The sequence below is a fragment of the Hypanus sabinus genome, chromosome 14 (genome assembly GCF_030144855.1).
Source record: "Hypanus sabinus isolate sHypSab1 chromosome 14, sHypSab1.hap1, whole genome shotgun sequence".
NCBI classification, from domain to species: Eukaryota; Metazoa; Chordata; class Chondrichthyes; order Myliobatiformes; family Dasyatidae; genus Hypanus; species Hypanus sabinus.
This window is the reverse complement of record NC_082719.1, coordinates 10,492,582-10,515,123: the sequence shown is the minus strand read 5'-3', so window position 1 is coordinate 10,515,123 and position 22,542 is coordinate 10,492,582. Positions and strand designations below refer to the sequence as shown.

The following is a 22,542-nucleotide window of genomic DNA, read 5'->3' as shown; positions in this document are numbered from 1 at the left end:
CACAACCAAGGCTGCAACCAGATAGGCATTGTACACTTCCAGCATTGTGTCACTTGGTGTTTCTCTCTCAGTCTTATAATCTTATTTAGCACATGGGGTAAATACCTACCCCATGGTTAATCTACACTTGAAATGCTGTGAGCAGTTCTGGTCCCTTTACTATAAAGTGAAAATAACAGGAACTGGATAATGTACGAAAAAAGAAATACTGGAAAGCAGTTAGAATTATTTCAATTTCAATTAGAAGAATATGGAAAGAATGTTTGTACATAAAAGACTATGAGCTGATGAGGTATTCACATTAAAATTAGCTTAACAGGTATTTTCCTTCTAAGTCACAACTAAAACAGGGTTCATAAATATGGAAAATACCATAACCATTTTTGGTCTCTTTAAATCAGTTTTGTAAAAGATGCAGTTGGGGGCCATTAGATATGGTGTTGAAATAAAGCCAGTTGTAAAAACAGGCAAAAACGGTTGCTGTCTTTAATTGGAGGGCAATTGTCTTGAGATAGGGGTAGGGGGGAGGAAAGGGAGGGATGTGGTCAAATCTGATTGATTTTTGTATGTGAAGTGTACAGACTGGATTCCATTTGGTGATACATTGAAATAGGGAGATGAGGTCAGAGAAGAAAGTGAAGGCTAGATCCAAGTCAGATGTTAACACATTTATTTTGTTTCTAGAGAACAACAGACCTTTGTTACAGGCTGACACCTTTTGTTCTGGGCACCAACTTACTAAAATCCTTCCATTAAAAGTTGTTGGGATCAGGCATTGACTCTGAAAAAATAGATGCTTCAATGAATTTGGCATCAGAGCGATTTGCTGCAGAAGTTTGATTACCTAGATTGGTCAGAAAACAATTTCTGTTTTTCCCTCTCTAAATTTGGCTTGGGACTTTTCTTTTCCAGAGATATCACATTGTTTTGTGTGGAGCAGAGAACACTTACATATAATTCCGCATTCAGTAACAGCCTCTTCCCCTTCACCATCAGATTTCTGAACTGTCCTTGAACACTACCTCGCCACTTTGATCTATTACACTATTTATTCATTTTTATATTTCTTATTGTAACCTATAAAATTTTATATACTGCACTGTACTGCTGCCTCAAAGCGACACATTTCATGACGTATATCAGTGATAATAATTCTGATTTCAGGGCAATGTAGTAATCTGGAAGAAGAAGAGAGCTGTAAGTGATCAGAGGATCATGATGCATTCGCTATAGCTTTAAGAAATAACAATTTCTGGTTTATACCTACCAAAAAACATTTTCTCACAAAGCACCTTTTTTCACATGCAGAGCAATTGAAAATCTGCTGCAGTTTATAAACTATAGCTTGTCATGACATAAAATTACTACATGAGCACACAGAGTTCAAATTCAGAATGTGAATCAACATCAAATCACGTCTTAGCTCATGTCATGAGATTCACTGAAATGTCATCAACAGTAATAAAATAAAATGTTCCAAATAATCATGTGATTAATCACCTACCAAAGTATATAAAAGTGGCAAATGAGTTTAACAGTTGAAGTTGGCTACATGCAAAGAGAGTAAGAATGGTTGAGACAGAAATTGAGACACACGGTAATAGAAAGGAGCAAGTCTACAAGGCAGACTTCCTCTCCCACAGATTACCAGAAAATCTCCCAAGGCATCATTACAGCACAGGGCCAGCTTAATTCACTTGGGAGTTCTAAATTTATAAAGAAAATTGCAATGCAGCAGTTTAGCTGGTGACTGCCTGTGCAGATCCACAGACATGGATGTTTTTAATAACTATTATAAGAAAATCTTGTTCTTGAGTTTTAGAGAGAATACTAACCAGGCTTTTTTGTTGTAAAAACACAAAATGCTGGCAGAACTCAGCAGGCCAGACAGCATCTATGGGAGGAGGTAGTGATGATGTTCTCATGACCTATCACATGACCTGTCTTTCTGAGAAAAAGGTCACCCTAAAATGCTTAATGCAATTAGATTATGGTATAATCCCAGAAGTATATTTCTTTCTTAATAACAGATAACAACATTGTATTTGGATATTTCCACACATTCCCAGTTCCACAGAAAGGCACATGATGTCTTGAAAGATGCAGAATCCCAGACCAAATGTAGAAGAAATTCTCTAATTAGTCTAGATTAATTAATCCAGTCCAGGAGATCGTTCTAGTGATGGAATCCTTGCAGTATCTATTTTGTCAAAGTTAATCCCTAGTCTCAATCAAACTTTTACTGGAAAGATTTGCAATTATCGGCAGAAGTTAGCCTCGATTCCCCGCAACATATTCAATTCAAGGTAGTTTGGCATAGATATTAATCTCAGCAGTATTCCTCAGTTAAGGTTTGGAGCTGTCCATTGTTGAAGATACACAAGAATGTTTAAACAAGTATTTCCACCATACATTGTTAACAGCTTCAGGCTGAGGAAAAATTTTAGACAAACAATGCTAGTTGACTTCTCTGCTAGTTGCTACCAAAGTCAAAACAATTTTTTTAAGAATGTCATTATCTTGGTGACAGATATTACTATCTTCTCAATATAGTCCAAGAACAAGGTTATAATCCTCTTGGATAAAAACAACACAGAGAATGATGGGATTACTCAACAGGTCAGGCAGCAACTGTGGAGAAAGGGGCAGAGAAAATTTTACAGGTCCCATAAACATTAACTCCATCTTTCTGTTCATAGATGATAATTGGTTTGCTCACTATTTTCATCCTTTGTTTTATTTCAGATTTCCATTATCTACATTATTCTTCTTTTGCGATTCTAGTCTGATATCAATGCTTTCTCAACCTGTGCACCATGGAAATAGGGACGTATGTTCAAATAGAAGTGCTCCTCTGTTTTTCATTCATAGAAGTGAATGTGCTTCAACCAAAATTAATAAGAAACATAGGTTAACATAGTTAAAACTGTTAATATGGGAAAACTTACAAAATGTTAGATGGAATGTTCTTTTATGCTTGTGATATTATAAAATCCACAAATCCATGCACTTAGTAACACAGCAACATATGAACGAGATTGATCTAAACACTGCTTAAAACAATATTCGTTTTAAAAAAACAGCCAGGTCTTCTTAACATTTTTAGTTTGATAGTGTTGAATATTTTTCTACTAATCAAGAGTCCATTAACCACAAATACCATCAAAAATATCCTACCTAACATAATGATACATGATAATTTGATAGATCAAGTCAATCAAAAGACAATGGTAATTTTTTAATGGTTTTAAAACTAAAATAATAAATTTGCATTTAGATATCTAAAATTTATCATAACAAATCAGAATATTATAATAGTTTTTATGTCTTGAATAATGCATTTCTTCAACCAGATAGTGCTATTTTAATCTTAAAAATAAATGCCTGGAAACTCGGCTTTGATTGAAAGAACTAACATGCTCCACAAGCTACTTATGGCGTGTTGTACTCCACTCAGTATTATTTAATCAAACATGATACAACTTCACAAGTACAGATCTAAAATTAGGTCTAGTTTGTAATGGATTGAATTAAGATACCGACAATCATTTTCAATTTTCTGAAGACCAGGTTTTCCATGCTTATTTAAAAAAATACACAAAACATTTCACAAAGAGTGAGTAACTAAACTAAGTATATAGTCAATCTTCCAGAAGAATTATAACAGACTGGCAGGTATCACAGTTACAATAAGATTTGGCTGCTGGCAATGTGTTGTTTGGGTTGGATCTCAGACTCCCATCATATTTGGCAGTTAGCCAATACCTCCTCTGCAGGGAACCACTCAAGTGTGGTCAGTTTTGGAAACATCACACCAGTAGATCTCTAGGGAAGTCATGAAGTACTAAATCTTTCAGTACTGACTGAATACCAGCAGGTGTCCAAGGCTGGTACACAACTGGTATTGGATCTTCACCAAATTAGGCTCTCATACTAACCCACCTGCAATGTCAGGAGATTTAAATTTAACTGTGATGAAACAACAGTAGCAGACATCCGCTGAGCATCATAGAAATCCCATACTAAGATCAGATCAAATGCTGAAATTGAGAATATTTCTTACTTTTCTGATTTCACAAATGTCAAAAGAACAGAAATGCACAACTATCAGATTTCTTTGAAACAAAAAGAATAGATCCTGTTGTGCATTTGATATGTCACTTAAAGTAAATTCGAACCAGGCCAGTATTCTCGGAATCTTGTGTCTTCATTTAAATTAATTTAATGCTCTGAAGTTACAAAACTCACCCGATCCCCTCCACTAGTAACACAGTTGTTACGTTCTTTTAAGACTACATACATTTTGTATGCAGTTGAGAGTAACACAGGAAATCCAATAAATTTACATGCTTAAAGTGTAATCCAAATGAAGAAAATCTGAAGGTACTAATAGTTTATGTTTATTACTGACCGGGCTAGGAATGGAATCAGGGTCCAGTTTCTTCTGTTGAGGTCCCACAAGCTGTGCACCAGTTGCTGGTGCCCCAGGATAAGTTCCAGGATAATTTGACTGAACTCCCCTTTGCTGCCCTCCATATATACCTGCTGCACAGAACAGAAATAAACACCAGAATTTAAAATGTATTTCCTAAAGTTATCTCAATTAGACCAGTAAAGTTTAATGGATTATTCTTTTGTTTGCTGCCTTCAGAGAAACAGTACTATTTGTTTTAAAAGATTTGTTAACACAAACACAACTTCTTCAAAAATGACCAACTAAAACTATATTCAATTTATAAATAGGAAGAGAAATGGAGGTAATTGTTTCCACTTACAACTTATATAATTTTTGAGAAGAGCACCTCCAACTAAAAGCAACAATATAGTACTCTTGGTTTTATTAATTTCAATGTAAGTCAGCATAAACATTCAATAATCTCCATGTATTTCCGAGTGTTTAAACCAAGACATAAATCTAAAACACTTAATTAACAAAATGTTACCTTTTTTTGTTCTACATGGTCCTGAGGGGCACAATTATACTTCTTGCAATATCAGGACTGGCCAGGTCATCTATGACATTGACTCAGTTTTCTCTCCTCAGTAGTTTAGCCTGCACCTTGAACATTACAGCTCTGCCCTTTTGCATTCGTCCAAAGACATATTGTTCGGTAGTTTAATTGATCACTGTAAATTGTCTTGTTATTAGGCTAGGATTAAATGGGGGGGGGGGGGGGGTTGCGGCCTGAAGGGGTGGAAAGGCCTAGTCCATGCTGCATTCAATAAACAAACATACAGTATCTCTTTCTCTAAATGCTCTGATAAACATACTGACTGGAGAACATTATTTACAGATGATCTTCATGGCATCATGTCAACCCTGGCTTCACCTTAAAAAAGATGTTTCCTTTGACTTATCCTTTACTCTGCTGTTCTCTGCAACTTAAAACCAAAAACCTTGTTTTTGCACCATCTCAGTTCTGACAGAGGGTCTTCAAATCAAACCGTTTACTCTGTTTCCCTTTTCTCTGATGCTACCTGGCATGTCAATACTGAAGTGTATTCCAGAAATAAACACAGGTTGGCATGATGAGAACACAGGGAGGCTCCCCACTGCTGCAAAAGGCTGACAGGGACAGCAGAAGGGGACTTAAAAATTTACTTGGAAGGGAAAGGGCTTCAGAGGGAAGCAAATACAAGGATGCAAAAGGATGTAATAAGCACTGAGAGAAGCAGATAACACTAGAACAAGAAACTGAAGTTATACATAAGCAGTGACTTAGAGAGAGTACAAGGTCTAAACTTTACAAATGTGCGCCAATACAAAGACAAATTAGTCATTTTTGGAGGACTGCAGACACAATTGGTAATCTGATTTATGGTAATCTTAAACTCATGGAGTGAAAGTCATATAGTTTGGAAACATGTGCTACAGTTTACTGAGCTTGCACCAAACAATAACCACCATCTTATACCAATCCATATATGTCACCCCAGACATATCGTAAATATCATTGATAAAGTGGGGCAATTTATAGGAGTCTATAGGACGTGGGTAAACTGAAGCACATGGACATTGTACAAACTCCACCCAGACAAAACCAAGTATTAGGATATCAGGATTGAATTCAGGTCACTGAAGTTGTAAGGCAGCAGCTCGACTAACTGAACCACCATGCAGCTTTGGAAATAATAGGTATCTGTTTAAAAGACTTACACTTAACATTGGGTACTCAATATTCCTTTACATAAAGTGTTCTGTAAAGATAGAGAAAAGTAAAAAGAAGAGCGATAACATAACTGATTAAGTTAAATATTAAACACAAGAGATTCTGCAGTTGTTGAAAATCTTGAGCAATGTACGCGAATGTCATTTTTTTATTTATTTACTGAGATATAGAGTGGAAAAGGCTATTCCGGTCCTTTAAGCCATACCATCCAACAATCTCCCGATTTAACCGTAGCCTATTCACAGGACAATTTACAATGACCAATTAATCTATCAACCAGTACATCTTATGACTGTGGGAGGAATTGGAGCATCCGGAGGAAACCAACCATGGGGAAAACATACAAACTCCTTACAGATAGTGGTGGGACTGCTGGAGGAACTCAGCAAGTCTGGCAGCATCTATGGAGGGCAAAGAGCAGTCAGTGTTTCGGGCTGAATCTATCTTGTTAGAGTTAGGGAACAAAATACAGTGGTGACACTGCACTAATGGCAATATTCCATAGACTGCCAATTAGTGGGAAGAATAAAGCAGCAATCTTCCAGGGAACATACACAACAGCACAGACAATCAATCTTCCCATTATATACTGGGAAAATAATAAATTTCAAGAGAGCCAGGGAATGAAATTTTGAAATCTTTTCCAGAGGAAGTTATGTATCTATTTATTTCTAATTGGAAGGGGAAGGAAACGGGTTGATTATCGATAGAACATTTCTACAAACGGACTGGTCAAAATACTGTGATGTCTTCTAACAGCTGTGAGAAAGGAGAGGTGTCATTCTAAGAATAGGTAAAAAGAATAGGCTACTAGAAAAGAGTCAACTCTAGTGAAATGAGAACAAATCCGAATCAGGTAAAATTAATGCTAAGAGGACGAAACTAAACAAATAAAAAGCTGTGATAATTCACATACAATCCAGCATTTTCTGATCATGAAGTTAGGCAATTAAAGGCAGATAAACCAGAAATGTATAAAGTTAAGCATTAAAAGGATCTATGATGGACATTGAACTGACAACACAAGTGAGAACCAAAGTAATTATACAAAGTTAAAAGGAAAGTTAAAATGAAACAAGAGGACCAAATAGAGATTATGAATATGTTAACAAATATAAGGAGGCAAGCAAAAAAAGTCAGGAAATAGTAAACAGGTAAAAACAGAAAGCTGAGGCCAATCAGAGAAAAAAGACATCTGATAATGGAGGCAGGGGGCATGTCCAAGGTACTTTACATCAGCGTTTACCAAAAAAGAAGATGCTGCTGATGTCTCAGCAAAGGAAGATGTAGTTGACATCCTCGATGGTCTAAACTTGATGAAGATATATTATAAATGCAGCTGTACTTAAAGAGGACAAGACACCTAGTCCAGGTGGAATACATGTTGGATTGCCAAATGAAGTATGGAGACACTGTCCATAATCTTCCACAGATGGGGGAAATGATACTCCTATTACAAATGCAACAACAGATCAGTCACTTTATAAACCACCTGTCTTAAAAGAATAATAATCTGCAGATATAGCAGTCAACTGAAAATGGGAATTCATTAGGAAAAGACAACATAGATTTGTTAGATGTAAATTAATTTTAGTTAACTTGAACTTCCTTATATTGAAACAGAGTGGACCAGTGAGCAAAATTCAGCTGATGTGCATATGGAATAATAGATGAGCTTCAGGAACTTCTGTGTACAAATCTAGTGACAGGGCATGGAATAAATTGGGCATTAGTCTCATGGATAGAAAACTGTCTAACTGAGAAGAAACAGAAAGCAGTGGTTAATGGTAGTTTTCAAACTAATGGGAGGCACATACAGAAAATTTCCCCAGAAATCAGCGACACCTGCTTTCCCAATATATATTAACAACTTAGGCATCACAAAACTTGGAATCAAAATGAACTATGGAGAGAAAGGATAAAGACAGATTGGTGGAATAAGCAATGTGCTTGATAAGATGAAATTTAAACAAGAAATATGTGAAGCATTATATTTTAAATAGAAGAAGAAAGGAGAGACAATATAAACTGGACTAGGTATACGTACTGTATATATATTTCTTCAAGAAGTTTGACATTTAACACAAGATGCATTTACAGCACAAATTAAAAAGTAAACAGTTGAATGCTATCGGACCTTCATGCGCGATGAGACCTGGGTGGTGGCAGGGTGTTCATTACCATGTGGCCTGGGGAAATCCTTGACTAACAGTCCTGGTCCTTAATGCTACGGTACCTCCTGCCTGACTGTAGGAGGCTGAAGAGATTGTGGGATGGATGGGAGGGATACTTGACAACGTTAAGGGCCCTGCATGTGCAGCACTCCTGATAACTATCTGGAATGGGTGGACAGAGACCCTGGTGATCCTCTTGGCTGTCCAGACAGTCCTTTCTAGAGTCTTATGGTCAAATGCCTTATAATTTCTGAACCAAATGGTGATGCAATTGGTCAGGACATGCTCAATGGTGCTCCTGTAAAAACTGTTTTGATTAGGGTTGAGGAATCCTCACTTACCTCTATGTCCTCAGGAAGTGGTGACCCTGCTGTGCTTTCTCGACTAAAGAGATGGTGTTGAGGGACCAGGTGAGATAGTCCATTATGTGCATTCCCAGAAACTTGGTGCTCCTAACTCTCTCCATGGAGGAGCTGTTTATGTGCTCTGAGGAGTGGTCAGACTGCATCTCCTAAAGTCCACTAGAGAGGTTGCTGCCAACACAGACTCACTGTGGTCTTTCTGTCAAGAAGTCCAAGATTCAGAGAGAGGTGTTGAAACCCAATGAGGACAGTTTATTCACCAGCTTCTGAGGGATGATCCTATTAAAGGCTGAGTTGTAGTTGATAAACAGTACATGAGGCACCATTTTCCAGGAGGGACAGGACGTAGTGGACGGCAGTGGACCAATGTAAGCATGAAGCAAACTGGAAAGGATCCAATGTAGCAGGAAAATGGGATTTAATGCAATCTATAATCAAACACTTCATTAATGTTGAGATCAGTGCTACTGGACAGTAGTCATTATAGTCATTAAAGCAGGTTTCCCTTGACCTCTTGGGCACTGGGATGATGTCTGCAGGGATAGTGGACTGTTCCAGAGAGATGTTGAAGATGTATGATGAAGCTTCTGTTAACTAGGCTGTACAATCCTTCAGCACCTGACCAGGTATGTTATTGGGCCCTGCAGCTATATGTGGGTTGACCCTAGCCTAGGTCTTCCTCACACGAGATGTGGCCAGACGATTACCTGTTCTTTAGACAGGGTGCAGGGTAGAGTTAATGGAAATATTGAAGTGATTAAGGATGCTGGTTGCACGGACATACTCAAGAAGTAGTACTTCTTCTCCTTGGAGCAAAGAATTGCTGGGATCGATCGGTCATGAATAGATAGAATAAAAACTATTATTGGCACCTTCAATCCATCAAGAACTTGAGGGCAAGAATGAAGGTGATGTCAAAAAGACCAAATGGCAAACAAGGAAAAGACAGTTGCTTGTGGGCTTTAAGTGGCAGATTCCAAAAGCAAGTGGGGCCTTCCAGGACCTTTTGCGGGGAAAGTTGCTTGTGAAATTTACACAGTATGAGACTACCAAATTTAAAAATAGTAAGCAGGGTCTGTAGGGATTTTCTGCAGAGACTGAGATTGCTGAGGTGATTACGCACTTGGCAATGGCCAATAAAAAAGAGTTAGGCCATGGGACAGATTTAGAGTGGGGAACAGATGCTTTGGCAAAAACAGGTAGATGCTAGTTTAAGGTTTCATCAGGATTCTCTTTTGTCTATTAGTGCCTAGCTAGGGTAATGAGAATGGATCCCAAACCAATGGTATGCTTCTCATGCGCGGTGTGGGAGCCCTGGGAGAACGCAAATCTCCATGAAACACATCTGCTAGAAGTACATCAGGATGCAGCTCATTATAGACCATGTTAGGGAACTGGAGCTAGGACCAGATGATCTACAGATCATTCAACAAAATGAGAAAGTGATAGATAAAAGCTCTAGGGGATATAATCACTCCTAAAGTGCAGGAGGCAAGTAACTGGAGAGGGAAAGGAAATACAGAGATAATGTACAGTACCCCAGTGGCTGTTCTCTTCAAAAGCAATTACATTTCTTTGGATTATTTTGTTGGATGGGGTGTGGAAATATGGCAAAGCCACAGTGATCAAGTCTCTGGCATGAGTTTGGTTCTGTGACTCAGAAAGGAAGTGGACAGAAGAGTGGTGATGATAGGGGATTCAATAGTTAGGGGAACAGATAGGAGATTTTATGGACATGAAAGAGACTTCTCTTTCATGTATGTCGCTTACTACGTGCCAGGATCAGGGATGTCTGAGATTGGGTACACAGCATTCTTAAGGGGAGGAAGGGTGAACAGCCAGAGGTCATAGTACATATTGGTATCAACGAAAAGCAGTGAGGTCCTAAAGAGAGAATATCAGAATCTATATAGGAAGCTAAAAAGCAGGACCTCATGGGTGGTAATCTCTGGATTGCTGTCTGTGCCACGTGTCATTGAGGGCAAGAATAGGAACAATATGGGAGACTAATATGTGGCTGAAGAATTTGTGTACGGGGCAGGGTTTCAGATTTGTGGATCACTGGGATCTATTCTGGGGAAGGTAAGACTTGTACAAAAGAGATGGGTTACAGATGAAGTCAAGGGGGACAAACATGCTTGTGAATAGATCTTTTGGAGAGGGTTTAAAATAGTTTGGTGGGGGATGGAAATCTGAGTGATAGGTCAGCTGGGGCAATTGATAGATGTAATGTGTAGAAAGACTGAGAGGAAAGACAGGCAGTGGAAAAGGCACAGTTGGATTAATTGCAATGTCTCTTGATTTATAAACTTCTTTGAAGCCACTCCTCATTCTCCTGCACTCCAGACAATGAAGATCCAGCATGGCCCACCTCTCACCTCCAGTCCAGGCACCATTCCCTCCAGGTTGACAATGACCAAAACTGGCTCACCAACAACTTATATAACTGCAACATAAACATCTCTACACCTAAACCCAATGGCATGACTGATTAAAGCCAGCATAGAAATGCTCTTTTCTCCCCCACACCCTGTCTATTTGCGTAATCATTTTCAACAAACTGCACTGGTATTCCAGGATCCCTCTGTTTCACAACACTATTCAGTGTTTGGCCATTCACTATATATGTCCTACCCTTCTTTGAATATCCAAATCGCAACACCTCACACTTTTCAAAGTCGAAATCCATTTACCATTCCTCAGCCCTAACAGATCAAGATCTAATTGCAATTCATTGCAACTTACTTCACTGTCAATAAGACCTCCTAATTTAGCTTCATCAGCAAACTTGCAAATCAGGCCACCTACACTCACATACAAATCATTTACATAAATAATACAAACCCCAATTCCAGAAAAGTTGGAGTATTTTCCAAAATGCAATAAAAACAAAAATCTGTGATATGTTAATTCACGTGAACCTTTATTTAACTGACAAATGTACAAAGAAAAGATTTTCAATAGTTTTACCGACCAACTTAATTGTATTTTGTAAACATACACAAATTTTGAATTTGATGGCTGCAACACACTCAACAAAAGTTGGGACAGAGTTCAAATAAGGTTGAAAAGTGCACAGAATATTCAAGTAACACCGGTTTGGAAGACTCCACATTAAGCAGGCTAATTAGTAGCAGGTGAGGTATCATGACTGGGTATAAAAGTAGCGTCCATCAAGGCTCAGTCTTTGCAAGCAAGGATGGGTCATGGCTCACCCCTTTGTGCCAAAATTCGTGAGAGAATTGTTAGTTCAAAAGGAACATTTCTCAACGCAAGATTGCAGAGAATTTAGGTCTTTCAACATCTACAGTACATAATATTGTGAAAAGATTCAGAGAATTCAGAGACATCTCAGTGCGTAAAGGGCAAGGTCGGGAACCACTGTTGAATGTGATCTTTGAGCCCTCAGGCAGCACTGCCTAAGAAACTGTCATGCTACTGTTACAATTATAGCCACCTGGGCTTGAGAGTACTTCAGAAAAACATTGTCACTTAACACAGTCCATCGCTGCATCCAGAAATGCAACTTGAAACTGTATTACGCAAGGAGGAAGCCATACATCAACTCTATGCAGAAACGCCGGCGAGTTCGCTGGGCCCGAGCTCATCTCAGATGGACCAAAAAACTGTGGAACCATGTGCTGTGGTCAGATGAGTCCACATTTCAGCTAGTTTTCAGAAAAAATTGGCGTCGAGTTCTCCGTGCCAAGGATGAAAACGACCATCCTGAAAGGTGCAAAAGCCAGCCTCTATGATGGTATGGGGGTGCTGTGCTGTCTTTACGACAGTTATTTAGTTTATAATATTTTCGCTTAGTAATTCATTCGATAGTATTTTCTAGTTAGAATTAGAAGTGTTTAAAGTGTATTCATTGCATGTAAAATATATCGGCATGCGATGACGTCACATCCGGTTTCGCCGCGTCTTGTGGGAAAACACCGGTTTGAAATTAGCGCGAGGGTGGGGGCTTTCCACGAGGCTCACCTGAGCACAAGCAGTTTTGCAGGCATGAGAAATCACAGTGAGAGCAACGCTGTAAGTTAATAGATAATCGATATATTGAACTAAGATGTTAATGCTGATCCTGTTAGAGGTAACGACGGTAGATAATGTTTATGCTTTCGTTAGTTAAAGAGTCGCGGATAGTTTGCATGGAAGTGTATTTAAAGTAGTCAATGGAGCAGGTAAACTCTCCCTGTATACTGCACCTTAGTGTAATGTAGTTATAGTCACCTTTGCAAGTATTTACACTTGAAATGTGATATTAAGGAAGGAACAAATACTGTATCAATCTTGTATTGTTTTATCAACAGTTTTCACCATATGTTAATGTGAAGAGTGAACAGTAAATGGTTAATCTTACTGCGATCTGGTTCTTATTAACTGTGGTTTATCCGGACGTTAAATTCGGCGTTTCGTTACACCCGAAGGAGAACGTTACAGGTGCATCAGTGCCCACGGCATGGGTGAGTTGCAAGTATGTGAAGGTACCATTGATTCTGAGGCGTATATTAGGATTTTAGAGAGACATATGTTGTCATCAAGGCGACGTCTCTTCCCGGGACGTCCATACTTATTTCAGCAGGACAATGCCAGACCACATTCTGCACAGGATACAACAGCGTGGCTTTGTAGACACAGAGTGCGTGTGCTTGACTGGCCTGCTGCCAGTCCAGATCTATCTCCTATTGAAAATGTATGGCGCATCATGAAGAGGAGAATCAGACAAAGGAGACCATGGACTGTTGAGCAGCTGAAGTCTTATATCAAGCAAGAATGGACTAAATTTCCAATTGCAAATCTACTACAATTAGTATCCTCAGTTCTAAAATGATTAAAAAGTGTTATTAAAAGGAAAGGTGATGTAACACAATGGTAAACATGCCTCTGTCCCAACTTTTGTTGAGTGTGTTGCAGCCATCAAATTCTAAATTTGTGTATATTTACAAAATACAATTAAGTTGGTCAGTAAAACTATTGAAAATATTTTCTTTGTACGTTTGTCAGTTAAATTAAGGTTGACGTGAATTAACATATCACAGATTTTTGTTTTTATTGCATTTTGGAAAATATCCCAACTTTTCTGGAAATGGGGTTTGTACATAACAAAGATCACAACACTGACTCCTGGCACCTTAGTAAGTACAAGCCAATCATCATTGTTTGCTTCCTATCATCTAGTCAATTGCAAATCCATGTCACTAGTTCCCACTGAATCCAATGAGAGCGAATCTTCCAGCTCAGCCTGCCATGCAAGACATTGTCAGAGGCTTTACTAAAGCTAATATAGACAACAACTAGTGCTCTACCATAGGTTAAATATTCCCTTAGTTAACTCTTCAGAAAGCTTCAAAAAATTCAATCAGACATGACATCCCATGCAAAAGTCCATGCCAACTATTACTGAGCAGGAATCAATTGGTAGATCTTGTCACTCAGAATTCACAACAATTGAAGTCAGGCTCACTGCCTGTATTTCCCCAGTCTGTCCTTGTTACCCTTGGTAACAATGGATCAACATTAACTACCATCCAGTTTTCTGGAACTTCCCTAATGGCTAACGTGTCACTGTGATTTTTTCCCTGGTCAGGCCCTAGGAATTTGCCTCCATTAATGTGCATCAGCTTACGCTAAATGCATTCCCATTCTACTTCTGGTTTAGCCACCAAACTGAAGTGATAAATGCAACCACATTAACATGAAATCATCTTATGAAGTTTATGTGAACCCGACTTTTGTGCATATTGGCCATCATTTAGCAGCAGTAACTGCTTTCAAAAGTAATCCAGTGGGTGTAGAGGTTCGTGAAGAATGAGGCAAGACACATGGGTAATGTTCTCATAGGCAAGTTTCTAATGCAGAAGTTTAAATTTCTCATTTTCCCATTGCAAACATAATATTTCAGGTAACAATTGTGAATACATACTGAACTTATCCCTCTCTCAGTTGAGTGTGAATAAATTTGACTGACTATGTTATATTATCATAGTATCTGAATAATTACAAATGTTACCAATTAAGATACTATTGGGCTAGACCAAGACAGCAACATTTCACACTACTGTCAGAATGATACTTTGTTGACAAGATGTGTTTACCTTGCTGCTGTAAGTATCCAACCATGGGAGGCTGACCTGGAGCCTGCTGGAAACCAACACCACCTTGATTCATTCCAGGATGACTAACATTTATTCCTGCAGCCCCTCCAGGGAACATTGAAGCTACTGGGACAGCTGGTGTAACAGGTGTTCCTTGAGCTGGAGGAGAAGAAATAGGTGGCAAACGGTGCTGTGGCTGAGATCCTTGGAACGAAGGCTGGAGGGGTGGTCCAGCCAGTGAAGGATCACCTTGTGGAGGTGCTTGAGAAGAGCCTATGAAAGTAGAGGAACGTTTTGATATCAAGTCTAATTGAAATGCTTACACAGAAGCTTCTGTAATAAAGAACAAAGACCAAAGTGCAGGAGAAACTCAGTGGGTTGGGAACATCTGGTTCTTTGATTTATTGGATGAGAGTAGGAGCAGATGGTGGGGGGAGCTGCCAGGCCTTGCTTTTGGCAAGGACAAAACCTGAAGCCAGTTGCAGCAGCCCGGAGTGAGGGGGCATGCCCGTTGCACTTCATGGGGGCTGCTGAGATGCCGCATCCAGAATAGAGTTGGTGCTGCCCTCTGAGGGAACCATAACACTAAAAGCAGGTCACTGGATTATTTATTTCAGCCACAAACATTAGTTCCTCACAACAGTGCCCTAGGGCATCACCATTCTATCAAATGGTCTAAAGTGGGGATGGTCATTAATGTTTGCACTATATTGAATTACATTTGAATGGGTCAGCAAACAATGCAGTTCATATTTACAAATAGGAAGGTACAGGGCACTGGGAGTGCTTTCGTTAGAAAGAGTGCGATGATCAAGAAGATGGCTCATTATCAGCATCCTGAGGGCAATTATTGATAGAAGATAAATGCTGGCCATGCAAACCACACTCAATCAATAAATAAATTAGCAACATTTCAGTAAACTGAAACACATGCAAGTAGCCAATACAAAAATGCAAAAAGCTATGGAATTTGTCCTCAGTGAGAGTTTCGCCTTAGGTATAATGCAACAGGAGTTATATGCATAAATATTCAGATCTGTTCCAAACATCTATTAAATTACTTAAATAATTTACACAAGGATTTTCTCTCTTGAGATGGAGAGATTAGGTATATAGCTATTTGCTTTCTTTACTGGAGCCACAATAATCCATCACCAGGTTGTCCTCACTCACCAAATTACCTTCCAACCATCAATAAATGGTTGCAGTAAAAGATGTGAAATTTGAAGGAGGATGTTTTAACAGTTTTAGAAATTATTACGAAGTAATTGTTCACCCGAGATATATGTTGAAATTTTGATAATTGTTAGTGTCTGAATAATAAATAATTTTGTGAAACAAGTTAGATAGTCACAAAAGTTGGGTGCCAGTGGAAGTTCAGGCTAACATCAATAAGTCAGCATAAATCAGATGCATGAATTCTAGAATAAATCGTGAAAAGACAAGGAATGAAAAGAATTGTTAACATTTACAGAGATTTTGAGTTGCTTTTGTCATGCCATTAAAATACTTGCTATGTTCTATTGAGCAGAGGTGTACACACACACATTTCATATGCATGTGAGGGCAATTTGCTTATAAAGTATGGAAATTTCATCCCCTTCCACTCTTATGCCCCTTTGTCCTCAGTTCAAAAGGCTAAAGAAATTGTGAGTGCCAACAATGGACAACTACAGAGAAATTACCTAACATCAAAATACTTTGAAAAAAATCCTGAATAGGTTTTTAATTTCCCATTGCTCTTTTATTCCTTTCCCAATCTCTTATGCATCCAAAACAAATATTCAATTGATTTGCTGTGTTACTTAGCAAGAACACTTACCATAGCCACTTATTTTCATGGTACCCATTTGACCAATGACTTGCTGTGTGAGTGCAGGTGGGGCAGTATTCTGGTAGACTGATTGTGTGTGGAAGCCATGGGATTGGAAGGAAGGAGTCTGAACACTGCTTGGGGAAGAAACTGCATAGCTACAAACACAAATAAATTGAAATATAAACATTATAGTGGCATCTCCAACTAATTTACTTCCAATTATTCTTTGATATTGAACCATTTACCATCACTTTATTGAAAATATGACTCAAACATTAGCATATAATATGCAACAAACCTAGCCCTAGTACAGTTTGGCATTCAGCAAAATTTCATGGTTACATGACCATTAACTATTGGGCAAGGCAGCTGAGTAATAACAGCTCTAGTTCTGCATCAAATCTAGTTGGAAACTTAAGTGCCTTTACTTTTTACTGTGATTAATTCACTGGGAGCCAAGTACTTGCTAAAAAAAACAGCATACTTGATCACTCTTTTAAGATATTCAATTTACTTCAAAAACAAAGCCAAGTATACCTATGTATGTAAAATGATGTTTTTATACAAATTTTATTATAGGCTATGATAAATACCTTGGTATTTGGTTTCCAGGATTATATATTCCATTCTGGAGGTTATTTTGACCAAATTGTGCTGGAGAAGATGGTGAACGGCCAGCAGAAACTGCTGGCTCATGAGGTGAAGATGCTGGTTTCAGTAGCCCTATGAAACAAGTATAACCATTACACAAATACATCCTTTGGGAAAAGTAGCAAAGCATGGAAAATATATTTGTAAAAGATATTCAGAATAGAAGATACTCCCACAAATATGATAAATTTATGTTCAAATATTTGCCAAGTTTATAGACTTTTTCAATTCTACTTGAAAGGCAAAAATCTATAGGTGTTGGAAATCCAAATAAAATTCTGGAGATATTCATGAGAAACAGGGTAAACATTTCAGAACAATAATCCTTTAGCAATATGAGAGACATTCTGCAGAACTCAAAATCTAATGAACAGTCACTGGTCTGAAATGTTAACTGTTTCTCTCTTCAGAGATGCCACTGACTTGTTGGGAAATCCCAGCAATTTTGTTCTAATTCTTCAATTCTACAAGCTACGACACAATGTACTACTGACAAATCAGTTACATTTTCTGTGCTAAATAGTAGTAAGTAGATAAATAGATTAAAAAGTGAAAGAAATTAAAATTATTTAAATACCACTTTGGTTGTTAGTTAAACTGTACAGCTTGAATTATTTCTATCAGATAATCTAATCATGAGGAGTAGAATACAAAGCGTGTAACTAAAGTAAATATTCAGATTTCTATGCAAATAATGTTAATTTCCCAACAAAATCCAAGCAACAGGAGCCAAATGCTGGCTTTCTGCTAACCTTTGCTCATCAGAGACGATCAAACAAACTCTAAAAGTGTACCTATCTTTCAGCAGTTGTCAGGGTGAAGTAGGAGGAGGTAGTGAATGCACAACGCAGGGCATCACCTGAGATTTTAACCAGAGTCAGGTTTAACATCACCAACATATACTGTGAAGTCTGTTTAGCCTACCTCTTGTCTCTGTATACAGATTAACTGTAGGTGCTACTGAATGTGACTAACCTGTTCCACCAAAGTGGCCATAATGAGGCTGTGAATTTGCTGAACCACATGCAGTTGGATATCCTCCCATTCCAGGCTGACTTTGAGAATAAGGTGGTGTGGTAATATATCCTTGTTGACTCATTTTTATTTAAAATATTCTCATTCCTTGGATCCTTAAGAAACCTGATGAGAGAAGAAATAAAGGAGAAGGACAAAGTTTCAGGTCACTTTTACATTGCAGGACAGTCGAGATTCTAGTACGCCGATACCATCCAAACGTATTCTGACAATAATGCAAGAGCTGTGCCCCGACTCCATCATGACTTGTCACAAAATAAAATGCAAGCTTGAAGGGCAAGTTGGATATTAAATAGCCAAGTTTCACTTGATTAATTATCTAAAGTTTAGATATTTAATTAATCAAATGAAATCTTGCAATTTATATTAGAGTTAGTTCACAAAATTGTAGCAGCACATTGGCAGTGTAGAGAGGCTCTCCAGTGATTTTCATGAGAAACACCCAGCAAACAGGGAAATTAGACATAACACACACAAAATGCTGGTGGAACACAGCAGGCCAGGCGGCATCTATAGGGAGAAGCACTGTCAACGTTTCAGGCCGAGACCCTTCGTCAGGACAGACATAAAATTAGACATAACATTGACAACAACTATTGACAGAAGGCCAGGCACCAAGTTAGTAAGTTCCATGAAAACCTGATAGCATTTTCTTCTACAGAGATGTGAAGACAGATGTTGTCAATTTGTAATTTTGTACAGAACTAATATTTATTTTACGCAAACACAAGGAAATCTGCAGATGCTGGAAATTCAAGCAATACACTCAAACTGCTGGTGGAATGCAGCAGGCCAGGCAGCATCTATAGGGAGAAGTACAGTCGACGTTTCAGGCTGAGACCCTTTGTCAGGACTAATTAAAAGAAGAGATAGTAAGAAATTTGAAAATGGGAGGAGGAGGGGAGATTCAAAATGATAGGAGAAGACAGGAGGGAGAGAGATGAAGCTAAGAGCTGGGAAATTGATTGGCAAAAGGGACACAGAGCTGGAGAAGGAAGAGGATCATGGGACGGGAGGCCTATGGAGAAAGTAAGGGGGAGTGGAGCACCAGAGGGGGATGGAGAACAGGCAAGGAGTGATTGTGGGAGGGTCAGAGAGAGAAAAAAGAGAGAGGAAAAAAGGTGAAAAATAATAAACAAATAAACTAAGAAACAAACAAGTAAATAAGGGATGGGGTAAGAAGGGGATGTGGGCATTAACGGAAGTTAGAGAAATCAGTGTTCATGCCATCAGGTCGGAGGCTACCCAGCCGGTATATAAGGTGTTGTTCCTCCAACCTGAGTGTGGCTTCATCTTGACAGTAGAGGAGGCCATGGATAGACATATCAGAATGGGAATGGAACGTGGAATTAAAATGTGTGGCCACGGGGAGATCCCGCTTTCTCTGGTGGACTGAGTGTAGGTGTTCAGCGAAACAGTTTCCCAGTCTGCATCGGGTCTCACCAATATATAAAAGGCCACACCAGGAGCACCAGCCGATTCACAGGTGAAATGTCGCCTCACCTGGAAAGACTGTCTGGGGCCCTGAATGGTGGTGAGGGAGGAAGTGTAAGGACAGGTGTAGCACTTGTTCTGCTTACAAGAATAAGCGCCAGGAGGGAGATCGGTGGGAAGAGATGGGGGGGGATGGGACGAATGGACAAGGGAGTCACATAGGGAGTGATCCCTGAGGAAAGCAGAAAGGGGGGGGGAGGGAAAGATGTGCTTGGTAGTGGGATCCCGTTGGAGGTGGTGGAAGTTACGATGAATTATATGTTGGACCCGGAGGTTGGTGGGGTGGTAGGTGAGGACAAGGGGAACCCTATCCCTGGTGGGGCGGCAGGAGGATGGGGTGAGAGTAGATGTGCGTGAAATGGGAGAGATGCGTTTGAGACCAAAGCTGATAGTGGAGGAAGGGAAGCCCCTTTCTTTAAAAAAAGAAGACATTTCCTTCGTCCTGGAAATGAAAAGTCTCATAAGGAGGAACAACACCTTATATTCCATCTGGGCAGCCTCCAACCTGATGGCATGAACATTGATTTCTCTAACTTCCGTTAATGCCCCTCCTCCCCTTCTTACCGCGTCCCTTATTTACTTATTTAGTATTTTTCCCTTTTTTCTCTCTCTGTCCTTCTCACACCCACTTTCAAATCTCTTACTATCTCTTCTTTCAGTTAGTCCTGATGAAGGGTCTTGACCGGAAACGTTGACTGTGCTTCTCCCTATAGATGCTGCCTGGCCTGTGTTCCACCAGCATTTTGTGTGTGTTGCTCATATTTATTTTACTTATTTTTTGCAACTGTTAGTGGGCACTTCCAAAAGATCATGGGAGACTTACAAAATATGTAAATTAATTCCCTACATTCTTGAGCTCTCATCCCCTGCATTATAACTGCCCTTCAAGATCAAGCCCCCCAAAATCCAGGCTGCACTTAAGAGCTTAGAAGCTCAGCAAATCCTGTCAAATGAACCCAAACCTGTAATACCCTGCCTTGAATTTTCCAAGCCTTCAAGTATCTGCTCCTCTGGACAATGTCAATTTCCAATCACCCCCCACCCTCCAAAACATAGCCACAATCAAACAAGAACTTTGCAGCATCCCATAATGTCCCAATCTCCAAAACACCTCCCAATCCCAATCCCAATCCCAATTTCCTCCTCCTTGGCCTTGAGGGAAGAGGAACAAATGGCACATATTCGGTTGTGTCTATTGTGACCATTGAACAAATGAAGTTCAATGAGGTGATCCAGAAACCATAAATTTATAGGCACTAGTACTCAACTCGCCACATAAATAGATAGAGTTTGAATCAATAAACTGTAACTAAAAGTGAAAGTGACATGAAGTGCTTCACTCTGCACTTGTGTCCAACACAGATTTTTAAAAAAAAAGGTTACATGGGACAGTGTGATAACATTAGTGCCAGTGACCTGGATTTCATTTACCCACTGTCTGTAAGGAATTTATACATTCTTTTAGCCCTGCAAATACAGACTCCTCCCAATCCCCATCCAACTAACAGGAGTCACCTGCCACTCATTCCAACTCATCACATGCAGCCTAGTTAAACCCAGCTCCCAACCCCAATCCTCCTTCATTTGTAGGAACAAGCCAGCCTCAACCAGTTAGTCTGAGCCTTCAGTTATCTTGTCATGTTAAGTTTCTGTTCTGTCTTGTTTTGTGCTCCCTGATGCTTATAATTTTGCAGTTTGTTATTAAGGTTATAGCTCACCATCAATTCATCTCTTCTGTTCTGTGATTGGGTTAAGACTCCTTTACATTTGGTGAGCAGTGCAGTGGAGACAATTTAATGGTGAGTGTTTACTGAAAGGAAATAATACAGTTTTATATTTTTGTAGTAGAATTCATAGTGTTCAAAATTGTTGTTTTTCATTTAAATACATAATTTATCACTCAGTTAAATGTTAGTTTGTTTTTTTATATACCTTTTTAACTATTTCCATGAAACTCTTGCTAATTGGCACAACTACTTAATTGGAAAGAATTTCTGGTCCCAATGTGTCCCAATTAACCAGAATCTGCTGTATTTGGATTAGCATCTGTAACAAAATTACTTGCCTTCCGACTGAATCCTTTAATAACTTATGGAGCAAAATAGCCATCGTGACATAGAAATCTTGAAATCTGACTGAAAGCTTAAACAACAATCTAGACCCAGAATTTGCTTTACTCTCTTCCAAACGCAGTGAAACACTATTGTGGCTCACTTTAATGGTATCAATAAAACTTGATTTAAGTTTGAAAGTCTTTAGTTTCAAAGCTCATTAAGTGTTATTGAGTTAGTGGGTGCTGAAACTAATATTGCCACCTTATGGTGGAGAATAAAGCAAAAAAAATCACAGAAAACAAGGGAAGGAAGAGAAAAAGATGCTGGGAAGTTATAGCTACAAGGGTCTCCAGGAAGACCCCTGCTGCTTATACTGAGTGGTCCGGTGCATATTCCATACACTGGATAGTCAAGCCCCCACAAAATGTGTCTGTGAGCTACATCAACAGTTCATGGACATCTTCACCTTTATCATGACCTGTGAGTGCTGATTACTTTTTGATTCAAATTACAGGTGATGCTTTTATGTATGTAAAATCTTTGTCCTCTGGGTCATGACTATTCACAATTAGTTCACTACTTTCAATTATTCCTTTTATAGTCAGCTATTTATGAAGCGCTTGTAAATTGTGACCTTTAATCCAATTTCTGTTAGTAAGTAATTAACAGGAGCTATAGATGTTGGTGA

At 38.9% G+C, this 22,542-nt stretch overlaps 1 protein-coding gene and 1 long non-coding RNA gene across 3 annotated transcripts in view; one reads left to right on the top strand and one right to left on the bottom strand.

Annotated features, from left to right (window-relative positions):
* The window catches only part of sec24d (SEC24 homolog D, COPII coat complex component), a 192,640-nt gene that overhangs the window by 144,534 nt on the left and 25,564 nt on the right, over positions 1 to 22,542 (bottom strand). The window contains exons 2-6 of one of the 2 annotated variants that reach the window (XM_059988769.1): positions 18,247 to 18,411; positions 17,214 to 17,343; positions 16,627 to 16,775; positions 14,805 to 15,077; positions 4,412 to 4,542 (exon numbers count right to left, since the gene is read on the bottom strand). In XM_059988769.1, coding sequence (XP_059844752.1) covers positions 4,412 to 4,542; positions 14,805 to 15,077; positions 16,627 to 16,775; positions 17,214 to 17,343; positions 18,247 to 18,370 — 807 coding nt within the window. In that variant the 5' untranslated portion in view covers positions 18,371 to 18,411. Of the gene's footprint in view, positions 1 to 4,411; positions 4,546 to 14,804; positions 15,078 to 16,626; positions 16,776 to 17,213; positions 17,344 to 18,246; positions 18,412 to 22,542 lie in introns of both variants that reach the window. The other variant, XM_059988768.1, reaches the window with a different exon arrangement.
* The window catches only part of LOC132404558 (uncharacterized), a 33,931-nt gene that overhangs the window by 3,927 nt on the left and 7,462 nt on the right, over positions 1 to 22,542 (top strand). The gene's annotated exons all lie outside the window — the stretch shown is intronic.